Source organism: Bos grunniens, chromosome 7, assembly GCF_055505025.1.
Source record: "Bos grunniens cultivar Pamir isolate PY7600 chromosome 7, Bosgru_T2T1.0, whole genome shotgun sequence".
In the NCBI taxonomy this organism is placed as follows: Eukaryota; Metazoa; Chordata; class Mammalia; order Artiodactyla; family Bovidae; genus Bos; species Bos grunniens.
Window position 1 is genome coordinate 101,972,331 of NC_141171.1, and position 13,434 is coordinate 101,985,764.

General features: G+C 41.4%; 1 protein-coding gene across 12 annotated transcripts in view; it reads left to right on the forward strand.

Annotated features, from left to right (window-relative positions):
- PAM (peptidylglycine alpha-amidating monooxygenase) overlaps positions 1-13,434 on the forward strand; it is a 179,793-nt gene that overhangs the window by 60,086 nt on the left and 106,273 nt on the right. For all 12 annotated transcript variants that reach the window (XM_086413283.1, XM_086413284.1, XM_086413286.1 and 9 more), the window contains exon 5: positions 11,988-12,073. In XM_086413283.1, coding sequence (XP_086269409.1) covers positions 11,988-12,073 — 86 coding nt within the window. The remainder of the gene's footprint in view (positions 1-11,987; positions 12,074-13,434) is intronic.

Sequence of the window (13,434 nt, forward strand, 5' to 3'; positions counted from 1 at the left end):
TTTTACAAGGTAATTGTTCATTACCCTTCCAGATATGTGCCTGAGCCTCAGATAAAATTAATGATGATTAGGTGACTTGAAACCATTCATCAAATATATGGACCTGTAAGATCAATGATTGTAGTAGTGTCACTCTAGATATGGGAAGAAGCGACAAGAGAAAACCGTTTCCTGGACTGTAACAGACTAGGAAGACAGATGGGCCAGAGGCTGTCTACTGTGGGTTACAGGGTGAGCCCCAGTAATAGCACATCGAGAAAATGTTTTCAAGAAAATGTTTCCTGTTATCAAGAAAATGTTTTCCTGGTCTGGGAATGAGCATTCTGAGCATCATGGGACAAACCGGTCACAGAATGCCTTCCAAATCTTGGTGCAAATCGGGCCTGAAAAAGAAGGCCTTGTAAAATAAAGAATATTGCCCACCATCCAGTTCTACGGGAATCAAGTCATTGGCCATTGCAGTCACTCCCCTGCAGTACACCCGGAAAGGAATTCAGGGTGAAGGTCAGGATGCAGCCCCTTGTGCTCTGGGAAAACTGGCACAACTGGCCCTCAGATAGACATTTGGCGGAGGGGGGGAGGGGGGCGGGGGGCGGTGGCTAGATTTTATGACTCAGTTTCTCGCATCCTCCCATACTTAGAAAAGCACGTACAGCATTAACCAAGATGTCTGTTCCTCACGACTAGCAGCAACTTGTCCTGAGTTGGGTGCTTGGTTGCACACACTCCCTGCACCAAAAGCGCATATGTACTGAGCTCCCCACCTACCGTTCCCAGACAGTTCTAGAGACTGCTTCCTGGGTTATAAACCTCAGTCTGGCTCCAAGAAAGTTTTCCATTGATTTCTTAGGGTCACTACTTTTTCAACTTGTAAAAATAATTTATTTTTACTGTTTGGGAAAAATATTTTGTTCCATTTAGATTGGTTAATTTCATTAATTTAAAAATGTGTTTCTTTATTCTGTTGCATATAAAATTACATAAAGAGAAACAATGTGAAAAGGAGTGCTAGGATTGAGTCCAGCTGGAGGGGTTATAGCAAAAATTAGTGTTTACAGTGTCTTAGACCACCTTCTTTTACCTTGAGCCCTGTTAAACTGTTTAATTTCCTCATGGTTCTAAATTTCATAAAGAACTCCAGTTTTTCTATTATATTTCTTTCAGTTTTATGCATTACATTTCTCTTTATTTTATTTTAAGTTTATTTTTAATTGGAAGATAATTGCTTTACATTGTTGTATTCAGGCTTCTCTGGTGGCTCAGATGGTAAAGAATCTGCCTGCCATGCAGGAGACCTGGGTTTGATCCCTGGGTTAAGATTCCCTGGAAAAAGGAATGGTTACCCACTCTAGTATTCTTGCCTGGAGAATTCCATGGACAGAGAAGCTTGGTGGGCCACAGTCTATGGGGTTGCAAAGAGTCAGACACGACTAAGTGACTAACACTTTCACTTTTCTTTAGGGTTAGGATGAATTGTGAGAGGAACACTGAAACATGTGCATTACCATATGTAAAATAGATAGCTAATAGGAAGTTGCTGATAACACAGGGAGTTCAGCCTGGTGCTCTGTGACACCCTAGAGGGGTGGGATGGGGGGAGAGGTGGAAGGGAGGTTCAAAGAGGGAGGGGACAAATGTATATTTATGGCTTATTCACACTGTTGTATGGTGGATTCCCTGTGATTCGTTTTTTTTGTTGATACCCAAAACATCAAGTTCAGATTTCGTCTCTTCTGTTTGTTAGCTAGGATTTCCCCCTGTTTTTACGCTAGTGTTTTATTTTCACTGCCAGCAAGTTGGCAAATAGGTATGTGTGTAAGAGAGTAAACATCTTCCCCCTGAAATTATGAAGTCATAATTCACCCCCTGTCTTCAGGCAGCACTTTTAATATGAAGGCGAAGAGCCATTCTGATGATGTTTCACTGTGGTGCTGCCCTCCTTTGCTCTCTGTAATTGCCTCTTTCTACTGTTCATTAAAATATATTTACAGTTGTATTAAGTTTACGTGAAAACAGTAGACACAGCATGAAGCAGTTTTCATTATGTAGTCATTTTAATTTTGAATTTTTTTTTCTCTTCTGCACATATTCCAGTCTTTTGTGTCTCATTCCAAATTAGCAGCTCACACTGGTAATGTGTCTAGTTAATTATATGCATGTGCATTTAAATTGCATACATTGATGTGAACCTTTTAATATACTGTGGGGTGGTCCCTTTATAGTTAGGGTGGGCCTGGTGCTCAGTTGTAAATTAACATACCTCCTGAGGATGCACATAACCAGCTGATGGAAAAGCAGCCGCTCTGCTGGCCCATGGCAGGAAGGCAGCAGTACCTGTCAGAGGGAACTCTCATCCCTTCCTTCCTAGACTTTTAAAGGAGGGGACAGCTGCATCTAGGGACCAAGGGGGAGTAATGGCACCAGGATTGGAGCAAGCAGAGCAAGAGCTCGATTTGCTGGCTTAAGTCAAAGTGTAGCAGTTTGTACTTGCAGGCTTAAGTCAAAGTGTAGCGGTTCCAAGTTCCCCAGATTTTTTGGCTGATTTGGAGCCATAACTGAGCAGACTGTCTGGAGCTTTTCAGTTCAGTTCAGTCGCTCAGTTGTGTCTGACTCTTTGTGACCCCATGAATTGCAGCGCGCCAGCCCTCCCTGTCCATCACCAACTCCCGGAGTTCACCCAAGCTTATGCCCATCAAGTCCATGATGCCATCCAGCCATCTCATCCTCTCTCATCCCCTTCTCCTCCTGCCCCTAATCCCTCCCAGCATCAGTCTTTTCCAAGGAGTCAACTCTTCGCATAAGGTGGCCAAAGTACTGGAGTTTCAGCTTTAGCATCAGTCCTTCCAAAGAACACCCAGGGCTGATCTCCTTTAGAATGGACTGGTTGGATGTCCTTGCAGTCCAAGGGACTCTCAAGAGTCTTCTCCAACACCACAGTTCAAAAGCTTCAATTCTTCAGCGCTCAGCTTTCTTCACAGTCCAACTTTCACATCCATACATGACCACTGGAAAAAACCATAGCCTTGACTAGACAGATCTTTCTTGTCAAAGTAATGTCTCTGCTTTTGAATATGCTATCTAGGTTGGTCATAACTTTTCTTCCAAGGAGTCTGGGGCTTTTAGAGGTCAGTAAATGAAAATGAGGTCAGAAAATGAGGTGCTGAAAACTAGGTAGTTTAGATATTAAAAGATGTATTCCCACTCTCCATGAAAATATGGTAAATTTTAGATCTTGGAAATTCTATGTATCTGGATTGCCATCTAGTCAAAGCCATGGTTTTTCCAGGAGTCATGTATGGATGTGTGAGTTGGACTGTAAAGAAAGCTGAGCACTGAAGAATGGATGCTTTCGAACTGTGGTGTTGGAGAAGACTCTTGAGAGTCCCTTGGACAGAAAGGAGATCCAACCTGTCCATCCTAAAGGAAGTCATTCCGGAATATTCATTGGACAGATTGATGCTGAAGCTGAAACTCCAGTACTTTGGCCACCTGATGTGAAGAGCTGACTCAATTGAAAAGACCCTGGTGCTGGGAAAGATTGAATGGGTGAGGAGAAGGGGATGACAAAGGATGAGATGGTTGGATGGCGTCACCGACTCAATGGACATGAGTTGGAGTAAGCTCTGGGAGTTCATGATGGACAGGGAAGCCTGGCGTGCTGCAGTCCATGGGGTCGCAAAGAGTCGGACCCCATGACTGAGCAACTGAACTGAACTGATTCAATGAATACATTTCTTTATTCTATTTTTACTCTAATAGTCATTTAAAAAAATAATAAGTGGTTAGCTACATGAGTTTCATACTTTGAAAATCATAATGTTTTCTTCATATTATTATTTTGGCATTTAGAATAATTTTGGAGCATGTTCTGTTTGTAATGTGAGGTTGTATCGTCATACACTTTCTGTTCTGCTAAGCACAGGGCTGGCGTGCTGCAGTAATCCATGGGGTCGCAAAGACCCGGACATGACTGAGCAACTGAACTGAATTCAACTGAGCACAGGACTTAGGGCTCAAGACAGTTTGTGATTGCAGATCCCAAGTGTGTTCACAGTATTGGGCTATTAAAGTAAATGGGCTTCTTCTGCATTGTGCCTTGTACTTTGACATGATCATCTATGTTGAATTAAAATGATTGTTTTCAGTCTTAGGAATTAACATTGGATTTGAAAACTCTTTCTAATGACGCTTATGACCAGCTACACTTTACAAATCTAAGGATGTTTCTACAGGTTGTTGAATCTTTTTTGGAAAGAAGAATTCCGGCTGGTTAAATGAGGCTGTTTCCAACTGTTCTAACTTGGACTCATTCTCAAGCTGAAGCGGCAGTGCTTTACCATCCTATGAAGCTTTAGCTTAAATTCCTTTCAACTGCTTCTATTTATTAACCACCTGCTGTGGTTTTTTTTAATGCCTCTATCTCCACAGGGTTACAGATGCTGATGAGGGGAGAAAGAAAAGTAGCTAAAACACAAATATACATATAGAGAAGCCTATATGTGAGACACCCTGCTTGGTTACTCATTTAAATGACTGGTTTCTTTTTTAGGGGGATGTTACTTCCCAGATAAGTATGCAGCTTCATTGCCTCCCTTATGATGATAATGATTTTTGGTTGAGAGTGGTATTTGCATGTGCTGACATTAGGCACCCTCTCCACATCCTGGCTACCTGTCATCTAGAGGCTATACAGCAAGAGTCTCCAGGTGTCTCTTGCAGCCCCTCTTTGTTTCTTCTGCCATAGTGAAGCTTCTAAAGTTTAACATACATAATATATTGTCAGTATAAATAAAAATAACAATCTTCAAAATCTGTGCCATCCTTGTTCTAAGCACTATAAAATGTGTCTTTGATTGTAGCAGCAAAGTTAGACATAAATTGCTGCTGCTGCTGCTGCTGCTGCTAAGTCACTTCAGTCGTGTCCGACTCTGTGCGACCCCATAGACGGCAGCCCACCAGGCTCCCCCATCCCTGGGATTCTCCAGGCAAGAACACTGGAGCAGGTTGCCATTTCCTTCTCCAATGCATGAAAGTGAAAAGTGAAAGTGAAGTTGCTCTGTCGTGTCCAGCTCTTTGCGACCTCATGGACTGCAGCTTACCAGGCTCCTCCGTCCATGGGATTTTCCAGGCAAGAGTACTGGAGTGGGTTGCCATTGCCTTCTCCAGACATAAGTTAGTGCTAAGCTAAAATTAATTGTATCCATTTTCTTTTTCTACTTTAAGATTGTAATAGATTCATGTTATATTGCATATCCGAATAGTATAAAGAATCTTCATTAAAATATAGTTGGCATCTTGCTCTAAGTTCTAGTCACCAATGATCATATTCCTCGGCTACCTTTTAGGTGCCTGTATTAGAGGTGTTGATAGGAGTTCCTTAGCAACTGGTCACTTCTTAGTGGACTAGTATCAGTTTTAATAAAATGGAATGGCATGGTTGTAACCATCTTGATAGTTTCAACAGAAACTAACATTACGTGGTTTTAAACATTATTATGTTTTCACAAGATGATTGTTTATGGTCACTAGGATAGCAGTGTTATGTTGTTGTTCAGCCGCTCAGTTGTCTGACTCTTTGCGACCCCATGGCCTGCAGCACGCCAGGCTTCCTTGTCTTTCACTATCTCCTGGAGCTTGCTCAAATTCATGTCCATTGAGTCAGTGATGTCTTCCAACCATCTCATCCTCTGTCATCCCCTTCTCCTCCTGCCCTCAATCTTTCCCAACATCAGGGTCTTTTCCAATGAGTCAGCTACTTCGGCTCTCCATCAGGTAGCCAAAGTATTGGAGCTTCAGCCTCAACATCAGTCCCTCCAATGGAAACTCAGGATTGATTTTCTTCAGGATAGACTGGTTCAATCTCCTTGCAGTCCAAGGGACTCTCAAGTGTCTTCTCCAACACCACAGTTCAAAAGCATCAATTCTTTGGTGCTCAGCCTTCTTTGTGGTCCAACTCTCACATCCATACATGACTCCTAGAAAAAACCGTAGCTTTGACTAGACAGACCTTTGTTGGCAGAGTAATGTCTCTGCTTTTAATATGCTATTTAGGTTTGTTATAGCTTTTCTTCCAAGGAGCAAGCATCTTTTAATTTCATGGCTGCAGTCACCATCTGCAGTGATTTTGGAGTCCAAGAAAATAAAACACAGTACAGTAACATTTAATATAGAGTTGTAACTTTGAAATCAGAGCATCTTGGGTACAAATCTCAATTCTACTACTTGATAGATGTAATAAACAATGGTCTGTTTTCTCATCTATAAAATGGGGCTACTAATCCTGTCTGCTTGGGCCAGCAGGAAGAGTAAGGGAGGGGGTGTAAGTAATATGGTTGGTTCAGTGCCTGGCACATAAAAGTACTTAAAAAGTGGTAACTATTATCTTTATTCATTTACTAATATGATATTTGTTAACCACTCACTATGTATCAAGGGCATTCTTAGGCACTGAGAATTTGGTGTGAACAAAACACTTACACTTCTGCTCTTGTAGACTGCCTCTCTGATCTGATGATGGAGAGGGGTAGTGTCAGAGTGGGGAGTGACGGTGATGCCTGGATATTATGGTGCTGTTTTTCAGACTGGTTCCTTTTAAATATCGCTTCTATTTAGCTTTTGCATTAAAATAAAAGTGTTAGTTGCTCAGTTGTGTCCAACTCTTTGCAACCCCATGGACCATAGCCTGCCAGGCTCCTCTGTCCATTGGATTCTCCAGGCAAGAATACTGGTCCTCTGTCCACGGAATTCTCTAGGCAAGAGTACTGGAGTGGGTTGCCATTTCCTTCTCCAGGGGGTCTTCCCGTCCAAGGGTTGAATCCAGGTCTCCCTATTGCAGGCGGATTCTTTACCTTCTGAGAGTTATCCTTCCTATTGGGCTTCCCAGGTGGCGCTAGTGGTAAAGAACCCACCTGCCAGTGCAGGATAGGTAAGAGACTCCGGTTCAATCCCTGGGTCAGGAAGATCCCCCGGAGGAGGGCATGGCAACCCATTCCAGTAATCTTGCCTGGAGAATCCCATAGACAGAGGAGCCCTTGGGCTACAGTCCATAGAGTCACAAACAATCAGACACAATGAGCAGGCATGCAGGCATCCTTCTAATTACTATGTTAATGTATACCCTGCATTACCATCTGAGCCACCTGAGGAATTCCCATTGATGTATACCCATTGCACTGAAATTCACATAGGATTTGTCTAAATTGGGAAATGTGTGCTGTAGGTTTATAAAGCAGTTGATGAAATTGAATTCCTGATTCATGCTGGATGCAGTTTTGAAAAGTAAGGGCATACCATATATGTCATTGATTTTATAAGTGTTTCTTAAAGAAGCTTTCTAACTTTGGATTAATTTTCCTGTGATTCTCTTTAATACTTAATACATTAAAATTGAAATTGAAGACCATACAGACTTAACTTTAGGGCATGACAATTTTGTTAAAAAAATTTTTTTCAGACAAAGGTAGAAATGATTTATCAGTTCTGATTTTCCCTAAATAACCGTGGATTTTAACTAGTGTTTAACAGATAGAACCAGAGGAGTACTTTAACAGTCATTTGTGCTTTATTTGTATAATTCAAGATGACAGGCTAGCACATTTTAGAGCTTGGCATAGTCTGGAAATATTCATGCCATCTAAATGGTTTCCCCATGGATTAGAGGTGAAAAAGTTCTACAGCAAAGATCCAGGAATCCAGAATAGTTTTATTTTCAAATGTTAATTCTTATCATTTTTGCTATGAATACTAAAAAACCACTAGGGAGCTATGAGAATCTTTTCACAATTAATTGGTCTAATCTAGAGGAGCCTTTAGGAGAAGCCCCTAGAATTATAAGAATAAGAAACCTGGTCAATGAGGCCTGAAATTACAACAGCCATTGATCAAGGGTTACATTGCTTCCTAGCCTTAATACCCTTCTTCTTCTTAATAAGAATCGTAAAAATTCTCACTATTTTTATAGGACCCTTTTTGGAAAGTCCGCATATGCAGTACTATCTTTATCTTCGTCATTTGATTAATATGTAGAGAAAGTTTGATAACTGTTTCCATTTAAAATGAGAAACATAAATTTGACCATGAAGAGGTGCAGAGTTTATCCAAACATTCTTTGTTACTCTTTTATGTTATCCGTTGTAGGACTCATTTCTCTTGGCCTCTTGTTTTTCCTCTTCACTTAGTCCTCTCACACATTAAGTTTTAGAATGAATTTCACTATCCCCGAGCCCTCCAGTGAGACATTATTTACTCAACCTTGAATTATATATAATTTTTAAAAAATCATAAAACAGGATTTTAAACTCAAAGTTTGCTTTTGAAGCTCTTCTTTTACTAGATCTGAAAAGACCATAAAATATAAAATCATCATCGTTTTGCAAACAAGTCAGAAGAACTTATTTTATCTAAAATTGATGTCAGAATTACATACTCAAATTGCAACTTAGTTCAGGTTATAGTAATTATCAAAGCTGATCTTCATATAATACCATGAAGTCTCTGCGTGTAAGTCAGTCTCATAACTAGAGATATAAAGGAGGGTGACAGACAGAGCTTTGAGTCATGATGTGGCTGTGTGACCTTTTTATAGTTACTTAAACCACTTCATGGGAAATAGATGGGGAAACAGTGGAAACAGTGTCAGACTTTATTTTTCTGGGCTCCAAAATCACTACAGATGGTGACTGCAGCCATGAAATTAAAAGACGCTTACTCCTTGGAAGGAAAGTTATGACCAACCTAGATAGCATATTCAAAAGCAGAGACATTACTTTGCCAACAAAGGTTCGTCTAGTCAAAGCTATGGTTTTTCCTGTGGTCATGTATGGATGTGAGAGTTGGACTGTGAAGAAGGCTGAGCGCCGAAGAATTGATGCTTTTGAACTGTGGTGTTGGAGAAGACTCTTGAGAGTCCCTTGGACTGCAAGGAGATCCAACCAGTCCATTCTGAAGGAGATCAGCCCTGGGATTTCTTTGGAAGGAATGATGCTAAAGCTGAAACTCTAGTACTTTGGCCACCTTATGCGAAGAGTTGAGTCATTGGAAAAGACTCTGATGCTGGGAGGGATTGGGGGCAGGAGGAGAAGGGGAAGACAGAGGATGAGATGGCTGGATGGCATCACTGACTCGATGGACGTGAGTCTGAGTGAACTCCGGAAGTTGGTGATGGACAGGGAGGCCTGGCGTGCTGCGATTCATGGGGTTGCAAAGAGTCAGACACGACTGAGCAACTGATCTGATCTGATCTGAAACTCTCTGAGCTTATTCAGCTGTAATGTATAACCTACCTGGAATGTTCTTGTGAGAGTATGAGCTGCTTGGTACAAAATACCAGGCAGATGATAATTCAAAATTTTTTTTTCATATTTTAGTTAACTTTTCAACTAAAGATTTTTTAAATATTGTACTTGACAATACAATAAAACTTAGGCCAATTCAATTATCTATGTGTTTGTATATAAAAAGTTAAAAATTGACTTAGAAGTGAACTTGTCCAGACATTTTGTGCATATTTACTAAATGCCTTGCAGGGCTGCAGCTGCTGGGAGTACAGGGTAACAGAGAGGAGCAAAACCTCAAAGTCTACACAGTCTAGTTGGAGAGGAGATAAGTAAGCTGATACTTAGGAGACCTGCTCTCCTTAAAGAATGCAAGTTGGCGGGATTCACATCAGAGGAAGTGTCCTTGAGAAGGAATAGTTTAATTGAATCTTGAATAAGAAAATGAGTACAAGATTATCAGGCAGAGAGTTGGGGAAGGGGTTTTCCCAGAAGAGAGAACAGTTGGGGAGAGAGATTAGAAACTGGCAGAAACTTGGCATGACTGAAAAGGGTTTGTTTTTTATTTTCTGGTGATATAATAAGGGCCCAGATCATAAAAACCTCCTGTGTTATGCTACAATGTTTAATTTTTATTTTGGTGTTATTTTGGGGAAGCATGTGAAAGAATTTATGCCAGCAAATGACTTTAATCAAACACATAGCTTAGAAAACTTTGACTTCTCTTAGAAAACTTTACTAAACCAGTGTTTTCTGGTATATTTCATTCTAGTTCTTTCTAGTTGTACACTGACTTGACTTTCATATCAGAGGAAACAATTATCTTGTTTAACCTGAGACTGGCATCACGTGGATGTTAGGCACTTGCATATTTATGACCTTTCTTGAAAGCTGTGAAAATCGCCATGCAGATCTTCAAACTTTAGTAGCTCCCAGCAGTGAAATACCAAGTACACCACATCTGACAATCTCATTTCTTAATATATTGTAGCGTGAGGCCACGGAGGGAAATTCTGCTCTTGGGTACCATCCAACACCCCAAGCCTTTTAGCACAGTTGGCACAAGGCTGTCACAGACACTTGTTCCAATGCACGTCCCACGTGGTGAGGCTGCTTCATCATAAGTATATTGTTCTTGACAGTGAACAGTAAGAAACCACTGGTGGACGTGTTTTACACTGCTCGTCACCCAGTTTCTTTCTGCAGCCTGATTTAGAGATGCAAGAACGTTTGCTCAACGTAGCCTTATGGAGGCCTCCTGGTTCTGTGGCCTTGATTGAGACAAGTAACAGTAGTTTGTCTGCACGTCCTGCCTGTCGTCTGCCCCCACTTCTGGCTGTAAGCAGGAAGCTTGTTAGGAATCTCAGCCACTGAGGATGGCGTGAGTGTTCTCTGGGATTCTAGGCTTAGTTTCTAACCTGTTTAGAAAACCTTCACTTCCCTTCCAGGCCATAGGCAGTGCAGTTTTTCTCCTGTGTGAGCCAGCCTCCCAGCCAAGAAGCGGTCTTTTTCCTCGTCCTTGTCCTTGACAGTCCTCAGATCTGCCTAAATTCCTGACTCTGACCTTGCTTGGTGCCGGTTTCTCAAGACACAAATCTATAAAAGCAACATCAAAGTATCACGTAACAGTGTTTTGAGCAAGTCAAATTATATAACAGAACCAACAAAGAGGTGTCGTGTCATGGGGAAAAAATGTGTGGTTTGGAGTCAGACAGCCTGCCATTTGTGAAATTGGATCTCCCAGATAGATACTAACGTGCTGGTCGCTGCGCTGGGGGTCTTACACGCATCACCGCCACAGCGCATCAGAGAGGTTTCCACGCAGAAACCGGGCCTTGAGGGCGGATGCGCGTGTCCCGGGTATGTGCCTTTCACCGGGAGGTTGTGGGGTTCAGCTCCAGATATGTCTTTCTGCCTGTGCTTCTTTGACCATGCAACGCTGTCTCTCAACAGTGTCTTGAGATAAAATGAATGTTTTATTAAATAATGCATTACCCTGGTGTAGTGCTTTGAGGTTTATGAAGTGCTTTCATTTATGTATCATTTGATTTACAGAACAATTCTGGGGTAAGTATAACGATCCCTGTTTCACAAGACAGAAAACTGAGGATCTGTAAGGTTAAGTGATTTGAAGCAGTTTATAAATGGCAAAACCAGTATTCATAAACTTTGGAAAAAGCCACAAGAACTCTGTCAGTGGGATGTACTTGCATTGTTCCCCCTGCTAAGGGTGGACATTGTGTCCTGTTGGTTACTGTGGCCAAAGGCCTATTAATTACACTGATCCCCAAATGGGAAGTGCGTATGTTGCTTTAGTCCAGTTCCAGATTTCCACTGTGCTAACTTTGGTTTACACACTCTTCATGTAATGCTTACTTTTCTACCTGAGTATGTAGAGTACATTCCAAGGGTGGACATATTGAATATATTTATCTGCCTCACAGGATTGTTTCATATTGGTCGACTAACAAACAAATTTCCCTTTATATGTGCTTGTTTTCACATATAAAACTGTTCTTTGCTCCAGTCTTCATTACGATCTTAAAGCTGATATGGCTATAATGATGGTGTATTGATGGTGTATAATGATGCTGTATTGGACTTTTCTTGACCTCAGTTTCAAATACCTTCCCCTCCCTGCCCCTCCCATGGGGAGAGATCTATGCATTTTAGTAGTTGAGTCTTTACTTACAGTTACTTTATTTTCTTCTTCAGGTTTTGTGATGAAGGCACCTGTACAGATAAAGCCAATATTCTCTATGCCTGGGCAAGAAATGCTCCCCCAACGAGACTCCCCAAAGGTATACCTGAGGCCTCTTGGATAGTCTTATATTAAGCTGCTTAGTTTTTGATTCCAAAGTAATTTTTATTATATGTTCCTTCCAACAGCTGTTGGCCATGTTCTAGGTTGTAATTTCACACTAAAAAAGTACCCTTACTACCTGCTTTGTATTGAATAGGTTTCATTTAGGTAGTTATTCTTCCTCTGCCTCTCTTTGGTAAGTAATTTGCTCACACGACAGTTTAGATAGAATTAGAAAATAGCTGAGTATACCTCAAATCACCTTTGGCCTGAGGCACATTGGTTCTTGACAGCAGGAGCATTCCACAAGCCAAGAGAGCCAGGAATTAAGTAAATCGCCATTTCAGCAAACAGATTTTTTTTTTCTTTAATAGTTCTGGAGCCTGGCTATTTAATGTGATGCCAAACCTCAGCTGGCTCTCTGAGTTCCCCTCTAAACTGTTCGTAGCTTCCAAGATGTGAGAGAATGACCAGAGTCCCCTTTATTACTGGGATCTCTCTTAGGATCAGAGTGAACGTGCGGTCCTGATACCAGAAGGACTGCCATGGTTCAGGGATGGAGGGGTGGCATCTTGCAGTGCCTCCCTAACTGCTGCCTGCACTAATTTTTAAATTTTTTAATCTTTTTAGACAGCTTTAAAAGTTACCTTGTATTTATAGTTAGTGCAAAATATTGCCTAAATTCCTCATGTCATGTAAGACTTGAGCCTTGAGCCTCTCTGGAGCCCTACATTTTGATGTCTGTTTTGCTTTACTTCAAATGAGTGCTAGAATCTTCTCTAGTGTTTTTTCAGGCTGCTGCTGCTACTGCTAAGTCGCTTCAGTTGTGTCTGACTCTGTGCGACCCCATAGACGGCAGCCCACCAGGCTCCCCCATCCCTGGGATTCTCCAGGCAAGAATACTGGAGTGGGTTGCCATTTCCCTCTCCAATGCATGAAAGTGAAAAGTGAAAGTGAAGTCGCTCAGTCGTGTCCGACTCTTAGCGACCCCATGGACTGCAGCCCACTAGGCTCCTCTGTCCATGGGATTTTCCAGGCAAGAGTACTGGAGTGGGGTGCCATTGCCTTCTCTGTTTTCCAGGCAGCCACTACCAAACAAGTTCAGAAACTAACAGGAAGGTTTGTCATAGATTTGTTGATGTTTTTAAGATACATTAGCAGAGAAGGTAAGACATTTTTTTCTCCATCTGTAAATATTTTCTCTGCCGAGTTTTTTTTTTTTTTTTTTTTTTTTTAGCTTACTAGCAAACTCTGCTAGTAAGACTCTTAGGAACCCTTCAGATTCCAATAATTTATTGACATTGTAATCTAGTAAGTAGTTGGTTTCTTCAGTGGTATTTTTGCAGATATCTGTTTTCA